At 43.7% G+C, this 20,170-nt stretch overlaps 1 protein-coding gene across 1 annotated transcript in view; it reads left to right on the forward strand.

Moving 5' to 3' along the window:
* Window positions 1–19,913, forward strand: part of LOC310867033 (low-density lipoprotein receptor-related protein 1B-like) — a gene marked incomplete at its 5' end in the record, with an annotated part of 569,593 nt that extends 549,680 nt beyond the window's left edge. The window contains 3 exon segments of the mRNA XM_083776826.1: window positions 11,786–11,876; window positions 14,038–14,191; window positions 19,674–19,913. Coding sequence (XP_083632952.1) covers window positions 11,786–11,876; window positions 14,038–14,191; window positions 19,674–19,814 — 386 coding nt within the window. The 3' untranslated portion in view covers window positions 19,815–19,913.
* Window positions 19,914–20,170: the final 257 nt, after the last annotated feature.

The following is a 20,170-nucleotide window of genomic DNA, read 5'->3' on the forward strand; positions in this document are numbered from 1 at the left end:
TGTGTAGTATGTATATGATAATAATTTATTTATGTTTATATCTGCCTGTCAATCTCTGTGACTTTAAACCTTTATAACTCGCTATGATAACTTCATGAGGAAATGCTCACTTCACAGGGGTGTGATTTTTATTATTATTACAGTATTAGTTTTTTTCTTATGAAAGCAGAGGGTCTTCTGTTTCATACGGTATATAATATGTACATGTCGCTATAGGCCTTATTTTGTGAATAATAGTTGGACCTGAACAACTGCATTCAATATCCTACTGACAAACTGTACATGGGATCAATATTATGTATTTGTTTTCCTCCTAAAAGTAGACAATTAGGGCTTTCATTCAGTGTGTAGTATGTATATGACAATAATTTATTTATGTTTATTTTTATATCTGCCTTCAGAACGATAGTATAACGGTGAGATGCGTTACTGGATCGGTGAGTTTAGTGGTTGAGGTTGACATGTCTGGACATGTTTGAGGAAAGAAGCACAGGAGAGAGAGATGATCAAATAACTGGCTGCTTTGTTGGACAACGCTATCTTCACTTTGTTTGGGCAAAGAAGCAGAGATCAGCGATGGAAAAGAGTTTTATCCACGGCAGATAAGTAATGACGTATTATCGAGGGACCGCCATGATCAACTAACTGCCTGGGACCGAGGCTACGTTGTCACCAGCCAATGCAGCCATCGCTATCCGTTGTGTGATTGTAGCCTTTTTATTCATTATAATTGCAGTGATAAGACCTATATCACAGCCGGGCGTCTCTCTCGATACCGTGGATATAGCCTACATCCACAATCACACAACGGATAGCGATGATGGCTGCATTGGCTGACGAAGACGTAGGCAGTAAGTTGATCATGGCGGTCCTTCGATAATACGTCATTACTTATCTGCCGTGGATATAAAGCTCTTTTCCATCGCTGATCGTGCTTCTTGCCCAAACAAACAAAGTGAAGACGCGATGGCGATCCACACAACGGATAGCGATGGCTGGTGAAGACTGAAGACGTAGCTAGGCAGTTAGTTGATCATGGCGTGTGCCGTGTGCGTGTTGAAAACGTTATGAAATGGCGATCGTTGAAGATTATTCTTGGTTTATATACTGGCAGAGGGCAAATCGACACGACTGCGTTATATCTTTTTCCGAGAATGAGAGAGCGGTGCAAGGCGATTACAAGGCGCAGTGTGGCCTGGGGCCAGGGAACTCAAACTGCAATGCGATCCGGGCACAAGAGACTCCCCCCACAAAGATTCCTCGGGAGAAACCATGTAGAAACAGGAGGGGAGGGGGAATCGAGTGTATTCACAGACACTAGACTACTACTAGAGTATGGGTAACTCCATTTTAGATGCCCTGACATCTGCGTTGGTCTATGCCGTTGCCGTGCAGACCCATACGTGTAATGGAGGCATTGGAGGAGGGAGCGTCTTCGCCACAGACAGACCTCTTTTCAGGAGGGAGGGGCTTTTTACTCCCGGATCACATATTGGAGCTTCCTGGAGACGATCGCTGTTATTTTCCTCGGTGTCCTGGAGCATAGGACGTTGATGTACAGTAAGCAATAAAAAAACGTATAAAACGTATACATACGCTTCGCGCGTACGGCGTTAGATATTAATAAAGCGTATGGATACGTTTCCAGCATTTTTTGTGTTAAATGTGAGCTTTAGTCATATTCCATCATATTCAAGTGCTTTTGGAGATAAATGAGAGTCACTTTCAGTAGTAGAGCACTGTAGAGAGGAGCTGTGTGTGTCTGTGACTGTAGAGGGGAGCTGTGTGTGTGTCTGTGACTGTAGAGGGGAGCTGTGTGTGTCTGTGACTGTAGAGAGGAGCTGTGTGTGTCTGTGACTGTAGAGGGGAGCTGTGTGTGTCTGTGACTGTAGAGGGGAGCTGTGTGTGTCTGTGACTGTAGAGGGGAGCTGTGTGTGTGTGTCTGTGACTGTAGAGGGGAGCTGTGTGTGTGTGTCTGTGACTGTAGAGGGGAGCTGTGTGTGTGTCTGTGACTGTAGAGGGGAGCTGTGTGTGTGTGTCTGTGACTGTAGAGGGGAGCTGTGTGTGTCTGTGACTGTAGAGGGGAGCTGTGTGTGTCTGTGACTGTAGAGGGGAGCTGTGTGTGTCTGTGACTGTAGAGGGGAGCTGTGTGTGTCTGTGACTGTAGAGGGGAGCTGTGTGTGTCTGTGACTGTAGAGGGGAGCTGTGTGTGTCTGTGACTGTAGAGGGGAGCTGTGTGTGTCTGTGACTGTAGAGGGGAGCTGTGTGTGTCTGTGACTGTAGAGGGCAGCTGTGTGTGTCTTGACTGTAGAGGGGAGCTGTGTGTGTCTGTGACTGTAGAGGGGAGCTGTGTGTGTCTGTGACTGTAGAGGGGAGCTGTGTGTGTCTGTAGAGGGGAGCTGTGTGTGTCTGTGACTGTAGAGGGGAGCTGTGTGTGTCTGTGACTGTAGAGGGGAGCTGTGTGTGTCTGTGACTGTAGAGGGGAGCTGTGTGTGTCTGTGACTGTAGACGCGAGCTGTGTGTGTCTGTGACTGTTGATGGTCGTTGATGCTCATCAAGGAAGGCAATTATGTCTCTGCACTGTCAAAAGTAATGCTACTTCTTTTGCAATGTGCGCACTGTGCAATGCAAACTAATAGGCGAAAAGTGCGCTCCCGCTGCGGTATTTCCGAACGCACCCTTTAATGTGGCCCTCAGGTTAATGTCAGAATACTGATTATAATATTGGTTTCAGCTGTTTACAATTCCACAACCTGCAAACATGACCCGCTTTAATTACTTCAGTCTAAATTAGTAGCTCAATGCTCAACACAAGTATAATTAAAGGCATTTCAAATGACATAAACATGTACATTTTCAGGATTCCAATTCAAATACAGCAAAAATGATTCAAGATTTCAATTCAAATATAGCAAATATAGCCGATCTACAAGCTCAAAACGTGTCGCTATTTTTGCTACGACAGTAATATACAGTATGGCCCCAGGGAGTGAGTGTGGAAATATTTGATAGTAATAAGTTTCCCACCCCTGCCCTACAGTAACCCTACACTTGAAACTTGTGTGAGGAAATTATGCATGACTGAGCGAGCAAATTGGAAGAAATTAAATCACAGTAATAATGTAGTGCTTGGTTAGCCAATTCTGAACGGGAACCCATTTTGGTGTCAGCATCATGTCGTGCTTTAGCTATTTAAAAATAGCAGATCTACAAGCTCATAGCGCGCCACCGAGTGGCGCGCTACGAGCTTGTAGGTCTGCTATTTTTTGAAAAATCAAAGAACGACTGACATTTCTTAGAATCTGATCTCAGGTCAGAATGGGTTCATCAGACCAGTGTGTGTCCAGTGGAAACCTCGTATGAATCTGATCTCAGGTCAGAATGGGTTAGAGAGTGTCTCCCATTTGAATCCCCAGAAATGCCTACCAGTACCGTGTGCCTCTGAAGAGCACAACATTATTATTATTATTAAGAATATTATTATTATTATTCTTAATTATTGTCAAGAGCATAAGGTTGTCAGAAACTCCCATATGCTCCCTATCTTTCAAGTACAAATACTTTAGACTAGTAATAGTACTCAGTGCCTTCACAGGACTCAGGGCAACTGTTTGTACTTTTTGGAGGCAGCACCTCTACATGCAAAGTGACGCGTGATTATGAATCCCACCAACGTTCTTGGTTAGACCCGCCTCACCATGTGTCTGATTGGCTCCCGGGAAGGCATAGTTTTACTGAGGTTATAGGCCGTTCAGGTTAGGTTTAGGGGGGTGCATACTTAGTTTAGACTAGTCATTGGTTAGACATGGGTTAAGGTTAGGTTTAGGGGGTTGCATACTTAGTTTAGACTAGTCATTGGTTAGACATGGGTTAAGGTTAGGTTTAGGGGGGTGCATACTTAGTTTAGACTAGTCATTGGTTAGACATGGGTTAAGGTTAGGTTTAGGGGGTTGCATACTTAGTTTAGACTAGTCATTGGTTAGACATGGGTTAAGGTTAGGTTTAGGGGGGTGCATACTTAGTTTAGATTAGTCATTGGTTAGACATGGGTTAAGGTTAGGTTTAGGGGGGTGCATACTTAGTTTAGACTAGTCATTGGTTAGACATGGGTTAAGGTTAGGTTTAGGGGGGTGCATACTTAGTTTAGACTAGTCATTGGTTAGACATGGGTTAAGGTTAGGTTTAGGGGGTTGCATACTTAGTTTAGACTAGTCATTGGTTAGACATGGGTTAAGGTTAGGTTTAGGGGGTTGCATACTTAGTTTAGACTAGTCATTGGTTAGACATGGGTTAAGGTTAGGTTTAGGGGGTTGCATACTTAGTTTAGACTAGTCATTGGTTAGACATGGGTTAAGGTTAGGTTTAGGGGGTTGCATACTTAGTTTAGACTAGTCATTGGTTAGACATGGGTTAAGGTTAGGTTTAGGTGTGCTGCCCCGTGGGAGGTTAGGTTTAGACTAGTCATTGGTTAGACATGGGTTAAGGTTAGGTTTAGGTGTGCTGCCCCGTGGGAGGTTAGGTTTAGACTAGTCATTGGTTAGACATGGGTTAAGGTTAGGTTTAGGTGTGCTGGTTAGTGTTAGGGTGAGGGTTTGAGATAGTTGTAGGACTAATGACTGGTCGCAAAAACGAGAACTGTCAATCACAACGACTACTGGCCAATCACAGCGGGGGCTTTCCTTGAACTGCGGTGGGATCCATATTAACGCGCAAGTGACAATTAAGTCCAATCTTTTGGCGGGAGTGGCTCAGGAGGCGGACCGGTTGTGTAGGTTCCAGGTTCGAAGGTTCCATGTTTGATCCCCGGCCCCTCACGGCTACGTGTCCAAGACACTGAACCCCTGTTATTACTCCCGATAAGCAGGTCCGTTGCCTCGCATGGTTTCCTCCGCCATCGGTGTGTGAACGAGTGAACGTGAAATGCATGCGCCATGGAGAGAGAGAGAGGCGCTATTTAAATGCATTTATCTTTAGTCTATTCATGCCAATCAGAATGGAATAATAGAGAAATCTGACCGATACATTTTTATCATATGACTCCTCCGGAGATAAAAAGTATTCTGAAGTAAATACTTAAAGGTTTTATGACATTCATTTTCATTTATTTTTCTTTTTTCTTTTAGGTTTTATGACCTCAATTACACCCAAAAAAACCTGAACTTTGAACATTCAGTGGATTTTCTGTGGTCTGAAGTTTTCTTTGGGGTTTGGAAGCCTTTTGAGCTACAATGAAAACAGGCAAAACAGTGAAAACAGTGACATCTGCTGGCAAATCCCATTCTCATATATATAGGATTTGCAGTAAGTGATGTCACTTACTGCCGGCAAATCAGAGCACCTGTTTGAGCCAGAAAACCCCAGATCACAGAAAATCTACTGAATGTTAAAAGTTCATGTTTTTTGGGTGCAATTGAGATTAGAAAACCTAAAAAAAAAACAATAACAATTCCAAAACCTTTTTTTTAATGTCACAATCCCTTTAAAGGGGAGTTCCGGACCACACTTTTTCTTAACGTAATAATGATCACCATATATATCCATTGATAACTGGAAGTAGCAAAAAAAAGAAGAACTCCATGCTGAGCGTTCCTCAGCGTTTTACCTGCACGACCGCGTAAAACTGCCTTTTCTTTTTCTTTTTACATCTCCACAGAGTGTATAGCGCCGTATATATAATCATTAAAAAAACCCCACTAACAGTGGTTCATACAGTATACATTATCATCAGAATTCAGCAAGAACTAAACGGCTACTATACGGAACACCCGTTTAAGTATTTGCTTGAGTCCGTCGCACAGTCGATCAGTGACATTTCAATCCCCGAGTTGTTGTTCTCTCAAGCTAATTAACCCATTCTGACCTGAGATCAGATTCATACAAGGTTTCCACTGGACACACACTCGTCTGACGAACCCATTCTGACCTGAGATCAGATTAAAAAAATGTCAGTCGTTCTTCGATTTTTTTCAAAAATAGCAGACCTGCAAGCTCGTATCGCGCCACTCGGTGGCGCGATATGAGCTTGTAGATCTGCTATTTTTCAATAGCTAAAGCATAACATGATGCTAACACCAAAATGGGTTCCCGTTCAGAATGGGTTAACCAACACCGACAGGTGACATTACGGGATGTAATTGCAGGAAGCGATATTGATGCATTATTTTCCTATTTGCATGCTTTCACGTCTGAACTTTCAGGTGAGAAGGTTATGGCTTATTAATGTGGGCTGTGAGCTAACCAATTAGATCCAGGAGTACACAAGGTGCTGCATGCTGCCTTTCTGTCTGGTAAGGTCTCTCTAAATTGGATGTTTCCCCCCACCGGGCAGAAGTAACTGCAGTACGTGTTATTGTGTGTGGGAAAGAAATATTATCTTGAGTTTCCACATAAATTGCTTGTTAGCATTGTTTAACTTGCTGCACATACTTTGTGGCCCTTATACCGGTTCAGCGGGTGCAACTCCCACAATGCTGAGATTTATAACAAGCTAGGGGGGAGAGCTACACACGCCCAAATAAACCATTCTGACCTGAGATCAGATTCATACCAGGTTTCCACTGGACAACACACTGGTCTGATCAACCCATTCTGACCTGAGATCAGATTCTGAAAATGTCAGTCGTTCTTCGATTTTTCAAAAAATAGCAGACCTACAAGCTCGTATCGCGCCACTCGGTGGCGCGATATGAGCTTGTAGATCTGCTATTTTTCAATAGCTAAAGCATGACATGATGCCGACACCAAAATGGGTGCCCGTTCAGAATGGGATAAACTCCTTCACACAATGTGATGTGTGTCTGACGCCGAACAACAGACCAGCACATTTCACAACGTTTTATGTTTTATGTTGGGTCCTGTGAATTGATAACTTAGTTAGTTAGTTAGTTAGTTAGTTTCATTTATTGTCCACGTGTGGAAATTTGTCTTTGGTCTCAACAACAGTAAAAAAACAAACAGTTACAACAACAGCAACAACAACACAATTATTCTCTCATGGCAAAAAAAAAAGTGCAGGACAACAGTGGTAAATACAAAGGGAAAAAACAACAAATCTAGCGAGACACATGGTATCATTTAGTGCCTTATTTAATGGCATTAGGGACGAAGACAGACAGAATCTTTAACTTTACAGACATTAATATTCAGTCTATTGTCATGTCACTGACAAGGAGGTTGTTTTGGTTCTTTGAAATGAAAAGGAGAGTCTGTGGATGGGTACACCAGTGCTTCTGCCGCTGGGTCACGTGTGTGTTTGAATGACTGAAATGGATTTTGGAAATGGAAAAGATTTCCCTGCGGTCCTTAATGCATGTCTGGGTTGTGTCGGGAGAATCATAATGAAACGACAACAACAGTCTCCCCTCTTCCCTATCCCATTCTGAACGGGAGAACCCCTTTTTGGTGTTAGCATTATGCTATGCTTTAGCTATTGAAAAACAGCAGATCTACAAGCTCGTAGCGCGCTCACCGAGTGGCGCGCTACGAGCTTGTAGGTCTGCTATTTTTGAAAAATCGAAGAACGACTCACAGAAACAGCTTTTTCAGAAAACTGTCAGGATGTAGAAGACATTTTTTTTAGAATCTGATCTCAGGTCAGAATGAGCTATTATCACATGGGCCTGGCACCTCACCCTGACTGCCTCTACTCACACACAAAAGGGTGATTGTTGTCACATTCAATGGCGTATGTATGTGCGCTCATGTTTGGGAAAGTAACCAGGTACAACATTTTTTATTCAAGTACCGTACTTACTGTAACAACAATTTTGAGCGACTGTGGCTCAGGAGGTAGAGCAGGTCGTCCAATGATCCGTGGGTCGGCGGTTCGAATCCTGGCTCCTCCTCCTGTCTACATGTCGAAGTGTCGAAGTGTCCTTGGGCAAGACACTGAATGAACCCCAAATTGCTCCCGATGTGCTGGTTGGTATACCTTGCATGGCTTCCGCCGCAATCGGTGTATGAATGTTTGTGTGAATGGGTGAATGTAATGCACAATCTATGTAAAGCGCCTTGGAGAAAAGGCTGCTATATAAATGCACCATTTACCATTTCCATTTCAGAGGCAAATATTATGTCATCTGTAGGTCGGCTATTGGCCGAGATGTATTAGCCTGGTTATTAAACCAGACCGAATCAGCCGTTGGCAAAAATAAATTGCCTGCCGGCGGATTACGGTCTGGAGAGGCTCAATTGTATACGCCCATTTCCTACACCAGATAAATGGGGGGGGCCAATCGGGACACGGTATGCAATATGGGCGGGGCTTTGGTACAGTGACGTTCAATGCTTGAGACCTTTGACTGACAGTATAGCTCTGACCAATTGCGTCAAAGAGAAAATGTTTCAACCCACCCCCCCCCTGGAAATGAAATCCAAGCTGAGCCTCCCCAGACTAATATCCCGCGGTCCGTGCGATATTAGTCTGGTTTATCCCATTCTGAACGGGAACCCATTTTGGTGTTAGCATCATGTCATGCTTTAGCTATTGAAAAATAGCAGATCTACAAGCTCATAACGAGCTTGTAGGTCTGCTATTTTTGAAAAATCGAAGAACGACTGACATTTTTAGAATCTGATCTCAGGTCAGAATGGGTTCATCAGACCAGTGTGTGTCCAGTGGAAACCTCGTGTGAATCTGATCTCAGGTCAGAATGGGTTATTAACCAGGCTAGAGATGTATTAGTCTGGGGTTGGCTGCAGACTGATGTGGTGAGTTCTGTGCATCTGTAACTGTCACTCAGTTGGAACACATGCAGCGAATCAGGCTGTGTTGTTTTCGTCGACTAAAACTAAGACGAAAAAAATGTTCGTCGACTACCTTTTTTCACTGACTAAAACTAGATAAAAACGAAATAAAAACGAATCTATGATGACTAAAACTAAGACTAAATATACTGACAATTTCGTCAACAAATAAAAACTAGACTAAAATGTTAGGAAGGGACTAGTGGACAAGAGATCCAGTTTCATGCTGGGTTGCATGCTGAAAATAGCAGATATACAATCTCACAACGCGTCGCTATTGCTATTTTCAGCGTGCAACCAAAGTGTAAAATATGTCATTACAATGACATCAAGGCCTGTCAAAACACGATTTTAGTCGACTAAATCTACAGTTGATTTTGTCGACTAAAATCGTATGACATTTAGTCGACTAAAACTAGACTAACACTAATACATTCCAGGTGACTAAAATGTGACTAAGACTAAGTGAAAACTATTCAGGAGACTATGACTAAAACTAAAATAGAAATTTGCTGCCAAAAACAACACTGGAATCAGGCTGGAATAACCCAGGCTAGAAACGTGTAGCGCTGAAGTGGGGTAATGTATGTTTTGTAATAATAATAATAATCAAAATCTACAAAGTAACTATAATAACCGATCTACAAGCCGATCTACAAGCTCACACAATGCGTCGCGTTGCATTGTGCAGCTTGTAGATCGGCTATTTTCAAATTGCCAAAATGTATATAGCGTTGAAGTGGTTAATGTATGTTTTATAATCAAAATTAAAATCTCCAAAGTAACTAGTATAGGCCTAACTAAAATGTTCAAATAATTGTAGTGGAGTAAAAGTACAAATCATTGCCTCTGAGATGTAGTGGAGTAGAAGTAGAAGTACTGAAAATTGGAAATACTCAAGCAAATTCCTCAAAATTGTACTTAAGTACAGGTACTTAAGTAAAAGTACTTAGTTACTTTCCACCACTGGGAGACCGGTAGTATTATTCATGTTGTCAACAGAATGAATGAAGTACCGGTACTAATAAAACCAAGACTCGTAGGCGGCCTGTATGGCTAGAGATTGCTCGAACAAAACACCTTTTGTTATAGCCTGTGTGTGTGTGTGTGTGTGTGTGTGTGTGTGTGTGTGTGTGTGTGTGTGTGTGTGTGTGTGTGTGTGTGTGTGTGTGTGTGTGTGTGTGTGTGTGCGTGTGCGTGTGCGTGTGCGTGTGCGTGTGCGTGTGCGTGCGTGCGTGCGTGCGTGTGTGTACTAGTCCTTACCCGTTCTGAATATATGAACAGCAAATTATGTTCGCCAAATGAGTGTTATTGAAACTATAATTGCACAATTATTCAAATTGCAGCAATTACTCGAATTCAAAAGCTTAAATTATTGTCCAAAATGCATTTTGAGCTGAGGAAGTCATTGAATCAATGACAAAGGTGGATTTCTCCAGACCTTGAGTTGTATGTAGTTCTAAAACTATAATAAACCTTAAAAATAAAAATCTGCCTAATGATGATGTCACTGGAGGACAATGGTGCCATTTTATCACGATTATTAGTGAGGTCCTATTTATTATATGAAGATATAATGTGGTGAAGTTGTCCTTGAAGCAGATGATGTCACTATATTATGATCATTGTGTCAGAATGTTCCATTAAAGTCTTCAAATCTATACAGTGGCTGAAGTGGCTTATGTTATCTACTGTATGGGCCTCATGTCTCTGCAAGGCTACTTACTTAATTACTTACAAGTACAATATTTGCCTCTGAAATGTATTGGAGTGAAAGTAAAGTAAAGTACAATTACCTAAAAAAAATGCCATTAACCCATTTTGACCTGGGAAGGATTCTGCAAATGTCTTCTAAATCCTGACTGTTTTCTTGAAAAAGCGATGGTTTTCTATGTCAGTCGTTCTCAAAAACTTTCATGTCACTATTCACGATTCTTCAAAAATAGCAGACCTACAAGCTCGTAGCGCGCCACTCGGTGGCGCGCTATGAGCTTGTAGATCTGCTATTTTTCAATAGCTAAAGCATAACCTAATGCTAATGCTACCAAAAGGGATTCCCGACCAAAATGGGTTAATTACTTAGTTACAAATACAATATTTGCCTCTGAAATGTAGTACAATTACCTAAAAAAAATGACGTTAAACTCCAGTACTTGACTAAATGTACTTGGTTACTTTCCACCACTGGGAGTTGGAAGGATTTTCGCCCGACAGCAACGATATTATTATACAGTTCAGATGCATTCAGCAGGGGCACAAAACACACACAATACTGTAATCAAAACATCCTGTACTGTATAGATTAAGCAGCAGTCTTCACAAATAAATGAAATGCATGACCTTGAACCTCCCACTCACAAACAACCTTTCCAATCCAGCAGCAGTAGTGTAGTGAAGCTTCCTTGCAGCTCTTTATCTGGCATGTGGATGAAATTGAATCTACAATAGCTTCCCCGCACCTGTAAATATCACACAGCCCACACTGTATAGTTACTGTCCCTGGTGAGTGTGCTGTTATAGTGCACACAACGTGCATTTCTGCACATCAAGATGGTTGTAATAATTCAACGCACGCTGGATTTCCCCCAGAAAGAGAAAACACACAATAAACGATATGTTAAAGTCATCTATACTATGATACTTGTCCTGCCATCTGTTCTCAGGAGTTCCTTTTGTGTAAATGGTAAATGGTGCATTTATATACAGTAGTGCTTTTATCCAAAGGCGCTTTACATAGATTGTGCATTACATGGGCGGAGGAAACCATGCAAGGTACCAACCAGCACATCAGGAGCAATTAGGGGTTCAGTGTCTTGCTCAAGGACACTTCGACACTATAACTCCGGGGGAGCCCACAGGGTTCGAACTGGCAACCTTGCCCCTGAGCCATCACCGCCGCCAACCTGCACATCGGGAGCAATTAGGGGACATCATCAAGGACACACTAGGACATACAGTATCATCCTAATGCTTTGATTTTATGAGCTTAAACTTTTAACTAAGTACTAAAACTATGGCATTTTTCGTGTCTCTTCCTCAGGGAGCATCGCCATCATCGTCCCTCTGGTCCTGCTGGTCATCCTGATAGCCACCGTGGTGGCAGGTGTTTTCATCTGCAGACGGAGGCAGAGGTGAAACAAACACACACACGCACGCACACACACACACGCACGCGCAGACGCACGCACGCACGCACACGCCATGCTACTGCCTTCTCTGGTGAGGTTATAGCCTCTAAATTGACTGTTCCTCCTCTCACCTGGCATACTGTGCAGTGTCATTGAAAAAAGAAAATATCATCCAGAGTTTCCCCAGAAATAGCTTGTTATAGCATTGTTAACTTGCAGATGCGTTTGTGTGCCCTTTATGGTTCATACCCACAATGCTACGGTTTCTAACAAGCAGGGCACACACACACACACACACGAGCGCGCGTGACGCATGCCCGCCCGCACACACACACACATTATATATAAAAATGTAAATATATTATATCATGTCATGTTCAAAGGCCACCAAAGCCAGCAGCGGCATAGACACCAGAGAAAGTCCACAGGCCTGCATTTTTCTCCCTGCTTTGAAATCTTTTATCGTTGAACAAGTAACGGAGTTACAAGTTTCCATTTGGAAGAGAGATCCCGTGTAATGATTCTGCTCAGCGGTGAGCCCCTTTGATTCGCCTCGGCGCCTTATAGATCGCTCCGTCACATTATGGAAAGTAGGAAGTGGCCATGTGGCTTTGAGATTATATATCCCATTCTGACCTGAGATCAGATTCATACGAGGTTTTCCACTGGACACACACTGGTCTGATGAACCCATTCTGACCCGAGATCAGATTCTAAAAATGTCAGTCGTTCTTCGATTTTTCAAAAATAGCAGACCTACAAGCTTGTATCGCGCCACTCGGTGGCGCGATATGAGCTTGTAGATCTGCTATTTTTCAACAGCTAAAGCATAACATGATGCCAACACCAAAATGGGTGCCCGGTCAGAATGGGATATAGGCTACAGCTGTTTGCTGTGGTACCGAGGAGTCGAGGCGGCAGCAGCACCAACATGCTGTATATGTCGTCTCTGTCGGGGTTGGAAACCTCATATATGTCCAAAACTGTAACTTTTCAGGATACAAATAAAAAAAATATGTCAAAAGTAGCCGATCGAACCTCACACCAAACCTGACATTGGGCGACCTCTGGTTGGAGGCCCTCAGTAAGTAGACAGTTGGATATAGAGCAATTTACTATCTAAACTGAAAGATGGGTACAATGTATGTAACCTAGATACCATACCCTGATGGAAAATTCTGTTTATTTTATTTTATTATTATTTTTCTTCTTACTATGTTCACTAGTACTTTCAAAACTAGTTTACTAATTACTTTTACTGTCTTGTACTGTGCGTCTTTGTTTTATTTGTCTTGTTCTGACCTTGATTGGGGGGGAGGGGGGGATATTTACATGTTTTTTCATTTATTCATCAATAAAAATCAAAATAAAGTGTTAAAAAAAAAAAAAAAGTAGCAGATCGAGGGGGCACGGTGGGCGGTGGCACAGTTGGTAGTGCTGTCGCCTCACAGCTAGAAGGTCCTGGGTTCGATTCTGGCCTTTCTGTGTGGAGTTTGCATGTTCTCCCCGTGTCCCCTATAGGGTAGGTATACCCTCACAAAAAAACATGCCGGAATCCTGGTCTCTAAACTGCCTCCCCCTGGCCAGCCGGTGGCGCCTGATGGAGGTGGAAAGGAACCGGTTGGAATAACGTGTTCCTTCCAAGGGCTACGTCCAACCAGGGAAACTCCCCCCCTGTCAGGTGTAAAAGGAGCAACTTGGACACTCAGGCATGAAGGAAGCATGAGTTCAAGTCCGTTTGCTCTCCCCTTGTCCCCCATATATGGGGACTAGGTTGGCGGAGGGTGTGTAGAGCCCAGGATCACATTAGATGATTGACACAGGGGTGAAAAATGGGTTACAAAATCGTAACTAAGTAAAAAAAAAAGAAAAGTAGCAGATCGACAAGCATCGAAACGCGTCGCTTTCGAGCTTGCGGAGTGCTATGCTTTGGTGTTTTCCGTCGCAGTGTGGCAGGCCGTTGAATAAAAAAAAAAAAAAAAAAAAAAAACCCGTTGGGATATAAGAGGTTTCTGCCCGACAGTGGCGATATGTCACGGCGCTTTATTTTTTGATAACACTGACACTGATGTCTTGGCTGGTGCCTTGCTCCCCTCCCCCCCCCACCCTCCCCTCCCCTCCCCCCCCCCTCCCCTCCCCCCCCCCCCCCCCCCCCCGCGCACAGGGGGAAGCGTGTGCAGAGGCAGCCCAACATGGCCAACGGGGGGATAAACGTGGAGATCGGCAACCCGTCGTACAACATGTACGAAGTGGACCATGACAACCACGCGGACGCCGGGAGCCTGCTACGACCCAACTTCACGCTGGACCCACACAAGGTCGGTTGTCTCACACGGCTTTGTTATATCCCATTCTTGGCGGGAACGCCTTTTGGTGTTATTATAGCGTCTTGTGTCTGCAGATCTCGAGGGCACTCGAAAGGTTTATAAATATTGAAAAATAGCAGATCTACAAGCTCATAGCGCGCCACCGAGTGGCGCGCTACAAGCCTGTAGGTCTGCTATTTTTTGAAAAGTCGAAGAACGACTGACTTAGAAACATGGCTTTTTCAGAAAACTGTCAGGATGGAGAAGACATTTTTTTAGAATCTGATCTCAGGTCAGAATGGCTTAATGTGGAACGGTGGGAGTCTAAAGGGCATTGCGTTCAAGATGGCACGCGCACGCACGCGCCGTGCTACTGCCTTCTCTGGTGAGGTTATATAGCCTCCAAATTGAACTGTTCCTCCTCTCACCTGGCATACTTTGCAGTGTTATTGTGTGTGTGGGGGAAAAAGAAAATATTAGTTTCCGCAGAAATAGCTTGTTAGCATTGTTATCTTGCAGATGCGTTGTGCATCCCCACAATGCTACGGTTTCCAACAAGCAGGGGCACGTATAAGGCCAAGGAAACGCTTTCACACTTTCCCAATGCGACCTGTCTCATAGAAATCCATGAGCAAGGACATTCTATACAATTCGACGGTTATGTAAGCTCCTTGAATTTGTTTAGTTGCGGTGGAATAATATTGTATAGCCCCGATGAGCTGTGTTGTTGGTGTTCGCACGCACGCTCGCAGGTCAAGTTCAAGTTCGTGTTTTATTTAAATAAACACAATATCAACAATATAACACTGTAGAGCCCAAGACCCTGATGTCTTGAGAGTTTATTGTGGAGGGAGGCCGGGCAGCGACTCAGGGGCGTCTCGACTTGGTCACACTCTCGCATCGCATTCATTCATTCATTCAACAGTCAAATTAAAATTGTTCTATAATTGTAGCCTTGCCGAGCCATGAGGCCCATAGGGGCAGGAGCCTATCTCCTGTTTCTGTAGCCATGAGGCCCATAGGGGCAGGAGCCTATCTCCTGTTTCTGTAGCCATGAGGCCCATAGGGGCAGGAGCCTATCTCCTGTTTCTGTAGCCATGAGGCCCATAGGGGCAGGAGCCTATCTCCTGTTTCTGTAGCCATGAGGCCCATAGGGCAGGAGCCTATCTCCTGTTTCTGTAGCCATGAGGCCCATAGGGGCAGGAGCCTATCTCCTGTTTCTGTAGCCATGAGGCCCATAGGGGCAGGAGCATATCTCCTGTTTCTGTAGCCATGAGGCCCATAGGGCAGGAGCCTATCTCCTGTTTCTGTAGCCATGAGGCCCATAGGGGCAGGAGCCTATCTCCTGTTTCTGTAGCCATGAGGCCCATAGGGGCAGGAGCCTATCTCCTGTTTCTGTAGCCATGAGGCCCATAGGGGCAGGAGCCTATCTCCTGTTTCTGTAGCCATGAGGCCCATAGGGCCAGGAGCCTATCTCCTGTTTCTGTAGCCATGAGGCCCATAGGGGCAGGAGCCTATCTCCTGTTTCTGTAGCCATGAGGCCCATAGGGGCATGGAGCCTATCTCCTGTTTCTGTAGCCATGAGGCCCATAGGGGCAGGAGCCTATCTCCTGTTTCTGTAGCCATGAGGCCCATAGGGGCAGGAGCCTATCTCCTGTTTCTGTAGCCATGAGGCCCTTAGGGCAGGAGCCTATCTCCTGTTTCTGTAGCCATGAGGCCCATAGGGGCAGGAGCCTATCTCCTGTTTCTGTAGCCATGAGGCCCATAGGGACAGGAGCCTATCTCCTGTTTCTGTAGCCATGATGCCCATAGGGGCAGGAGCCTATCTCCTGTTTCTGTAGCCATGAGGCCCATAGGGCAGGAGCCTATCTCCTGTTTCTGTAGCGTGAGGCAGCTTGATGTACAAGTACACCCCCTAGACATGACGCTAGTATGTCGCAGGGACTTACCCCTAATCCAACCCTTGATGCTGAGTGTCAAGCAGGGCACTGGGTCCCCTTTTTAGAGTCTTTGGTATGACCCGGCCGGGGATCGAACCCTAACCTCCCAGTCTCAGGGCGGACACTCTAACCACAACGCCACTGAGCTGGTATGTTCTATTAAATGGTTCTATACTCAGTTGAAATAGAAACGATGTCCTCGGCTGTATCAACAGAAACCCCAAAAATGTGGGAAAAGAATGATTTCCCTGTTCCTTATGCCACTGCAGCCTGCAGTGACTGTGGGTGGAAAAACTGCAACATTACACCTTGTCTTTTCCCCCCCCAGTAAACTGAGTCGATGTGTTGTCGACAGTTTGGATGAACCGTGTTCCGCGACGGTATAACATTTTGTAGAAGTTGTGTAAACCTTATCGGCCCACTGGGTCGGATATACTCGTATGCAGGTGGCGTGCGTCTCGCGGCGGAGCCCCCCGACAGCCTGCAGGTCTCTGCTGGTTGATGATGTATTCTCAGCGCCGCGCTAACACGCGGCGTATCAAATGGATCACGTACGCCTCGGCTGATGTTGTTATCGAGCCCCACCTGCCACAGAAAAGCTCTGTCGCTGCTTATTGCTGTTGCTTTCTCCTTACCTTTCTGCAAACAACCACCTCTGCTATTGTTAGACTGTATCTTGCCTTTCCGGAGGCCTGCTGTACAGTACGTACATGCTGCTGTGCTGTATATGCCTCCAGAGCCTAACACGTCTTCTGCACTCTGCTGTATAATAATAATAATAATAATAATAATAATGGCTTGGCAGCTGTAGATGAAAAAAAGAAAACTGATCTGACGATGAGATTAAAATGCAGTCATAAACACCTACAAGACATGTAAGCTCATTTGTAAAATATCAAACGAGAAAAGACAGAAAAAGTGCAATTGCTTGACAGCACATTTAAACCCATTCTGGGTCGGGAACCCCTTTTGGTGTTTCAAGCATTCTTTTATACTTTAGCTATTGAAAAATAGCAGATCTACAAGCTCATAGCGCGCCACCGAGTGGCGCGCTACGAGCTTGTAGGTCTGCTATTTTTGAGAAAATCGAAGAACGACTGACATTTTTAGAATCTGATCTCAGGTCAGAAAAATCGAAGAACGACTGACATAGAAACATAGCTTTTTCAGAAAACTGTCAGGATGTAGAAGACATTTTTAGAATCTGATCTCAGGTCAAAATGGGAAGCTGTTATGACACTATTAGTAGTATGTAGTCTGGTAAACCATCTCGGTCGCACAAATTCACATTTAGCAGAAAACTAAAAAGAATAGCCATTCATCGACACAGTCAATCAGAGAGACCATGCTGCGTGCTTGTACACATCTGCTATGTATTTTCTTTTTACCTATATCTCGTTTTCAAATGGTGTCGCGGCTAAGTACATTCGGTCCGATTGGAATGAACAAATTGAGAATCACTGCTTTACCAGGGCTAAATTATTAGGTTGTGTGCCATGCTTTTCGGTACATATGCAGTTGTTTCTACTCTGAGTTATTTGGCATCGGGTTAATTGGCTCACTAGGGTTTTTGCAGCTTAAGCGACCGTACTTGTTTCGTTGCAGGGCTGGTGTGTTAAATCCACTGATCCTCGTGCCCAGCTGGGCGTACACGCTGTTGTGCCCAAGGAGGTTATTCCTGGACAGGTGAATTCATATCAAACATGAACTTTAAAAAAAAATCCATTCCATCGTTATTATTATTATTATTATTTAATTTGTATTATTATTATTTGGACAAACCCCAAATTTCCTAGAAAATTAGTCAAGGATTATGTCGTTACCCGTCGGGCGGAATTAACCTTGTTATGTCCCAAAAACTGTTGCTTTTCAAGATTTAATTTTTTTTTAAAGGAAGGCAAAAAACAGCAGATCTACAAGCTCACAACGTGCTGTGTGACACTACAGTAGGACAAAGTAGTTCAATTACAGGACAACCAAACATAAAGCAAGTTAAAATATGGAGATAAGAGGTTTATTCCGCCCGACAACAGCAACGACATAGCATATATATATCGACAGGGCCGGATCTACCATATGGGCACTTTGGGCACGTGCCCAGGGGCCCTTGGGCACCAGGGGGCTGTCACTCTGCATGGGGGGGGGAGGGGTAGGCAACCCGGAAATAGGCCAATATAACGGCATAAAACCGCCCCGAAACGGCCCAAAATAGCAAAAAACGGGGGACCCTTCGAGCTTCAGTGCCCATGGGGCCCTCAGAGGTGGTAATCCGGCCCTGGATATCGAGGAACGCGGTACAGTGAGCTCGGTGGTAATTAATAACTTCCACTAATATGCATGAGCCATTTTCCTTTGCTCCTTCTTCACCTCTTGTCTGCATTGCTTCCTACTGTGTGGAGTTGTCCCTCGTGCTTGTTCACCTGTCCATTACAAAGTAATGTCATTCTTCAGCCACAGCCAACAACAATTCCTGATAATTGCCGTTGCACTCCGTTGAATTTATCGCTGTTCTAAAGCCAACGGGGCCAGCGGCATTAAAGGATGGTTGCAGTAACAATTTGTATTATACATTACAGATGACATAATCACTATTGTCAAGTTGACAATAGTGATTATGTCATTATGTTGACAATGTCAACAACAGAATGTGGAGGGGTGTTTTCCATGGGTGTTTTTTTTTTCCTTTCTTTTGACTGCTTTTTTTTTTTTTTTTTTTTTTTTTTGTCTTTTTCTTTTGTGTAAGTGGTGTGAATTTTGTATGCTTTATTGTAAAATCATTAAAAAAACTTTGATGACAAAAAAAAAAGGATGTGGAAGACATTTGTGACCAGATTTGACTGAGAGCCTGCCATCGTGCAAATTCCAGCTTTTCAGGAGGAAAATTATTTTTTCAAAATGAGTTAATAGCACTAGGCAGACTCTTCACATACTAGAGCATGTCTAAAATAAGTGTCAGAGCTGAAATCGACATGTAAATATGAAATAAATGCTTAAACATGTAGCTATAGGTGTAATGTTAGAGACCACAGAAGTGGACCTTTTCAAGCCTGTTTTCTCAACTCACTGTTTCTCTGCAAGACACTACTCTATAAGACATATCTCCAAAACTGGTGGGCCAAACTGAACAACCAATATGTCAATTTGAAGCTACGATTCCCTGCTTTCACATGACATGAAAAGACTCAAATTCAAAAAGAATCTAATGGCAGTCCCTCAGTCGAATTTAGTCACATTTTTTAGAATCTGATCTCAGGTCAAAATGGATTCTGAACGGGAACCCATTTTGGTGTTTTAGCTATTGAAAAATAGCAGATCTACAAGCTCATAGCGCGCCACCGAGTGGCGCGCTACGAGCTTGTAGGTCTGCTATTTTTTTGAAAAATCGATGAACGACTGACATTTTTTAGAATCTGATCTCGGGTCAGAATGGGTTCATCAGACCAGTGTGTTGTCCAGTGGAAAACCTCGTATGAATCTGATCTCAATGTCAAAATGGATTAAAGTCTTCTCTCTCCTTCCATTCCATCCTATGCGTTTCTCTCCTTGTTCTACAGCCCATGAACTACTCGAACCCGGTGTACGCCAAGATCTACCTGGACGGGCAGGACTGTCGGAAGCCGGTCCTCAACATCGACGAGAGGAGAGAGCTACTCCCAAAGAAGTTAGAGGGGACGATTCGTGAAACCGCCGCATAGCCTGAATTAAAACACTTTCTACTCCTTTTTTTACCACAGTGTACAAATGTATAAAGTGAAAGGAAAAAAAACAAACAAAAAAAAAAACAGGATTTTCTACTTCCTTATTCTATCAGGCTCTCTCTCTTATTGGTTTAGGGGTTGATTGGTTTTAGCATCACAGCATAAACGTCCTTTGTTTTGTTTGTGTGTGCTGGACGGTTTTTATTATTATTATTTTTTGTTTCTGTTACGCTTTCTATAATGTTTGTTCAGACGTTTGTTATACAGCACTATATACCACACCACGTTAAAGTAAAAAAAAGCTGCTGACTTGCAAAAACTTTATTATTAACACCGGAGCACAAACGTGTGCA

Source organism: Protomyctophum parallelum, assembly GCF_964188405.1.
Source record: "Protomyctophum parallelum genome assembly, chromosome: 11".
Taxonomy (NCBI): Eukaryota; Metazoa; Chordata; class Actinopteri; order Myctophiformes; family Myctophidae; genus Protomyctophum; species Protomyctophum parallelum.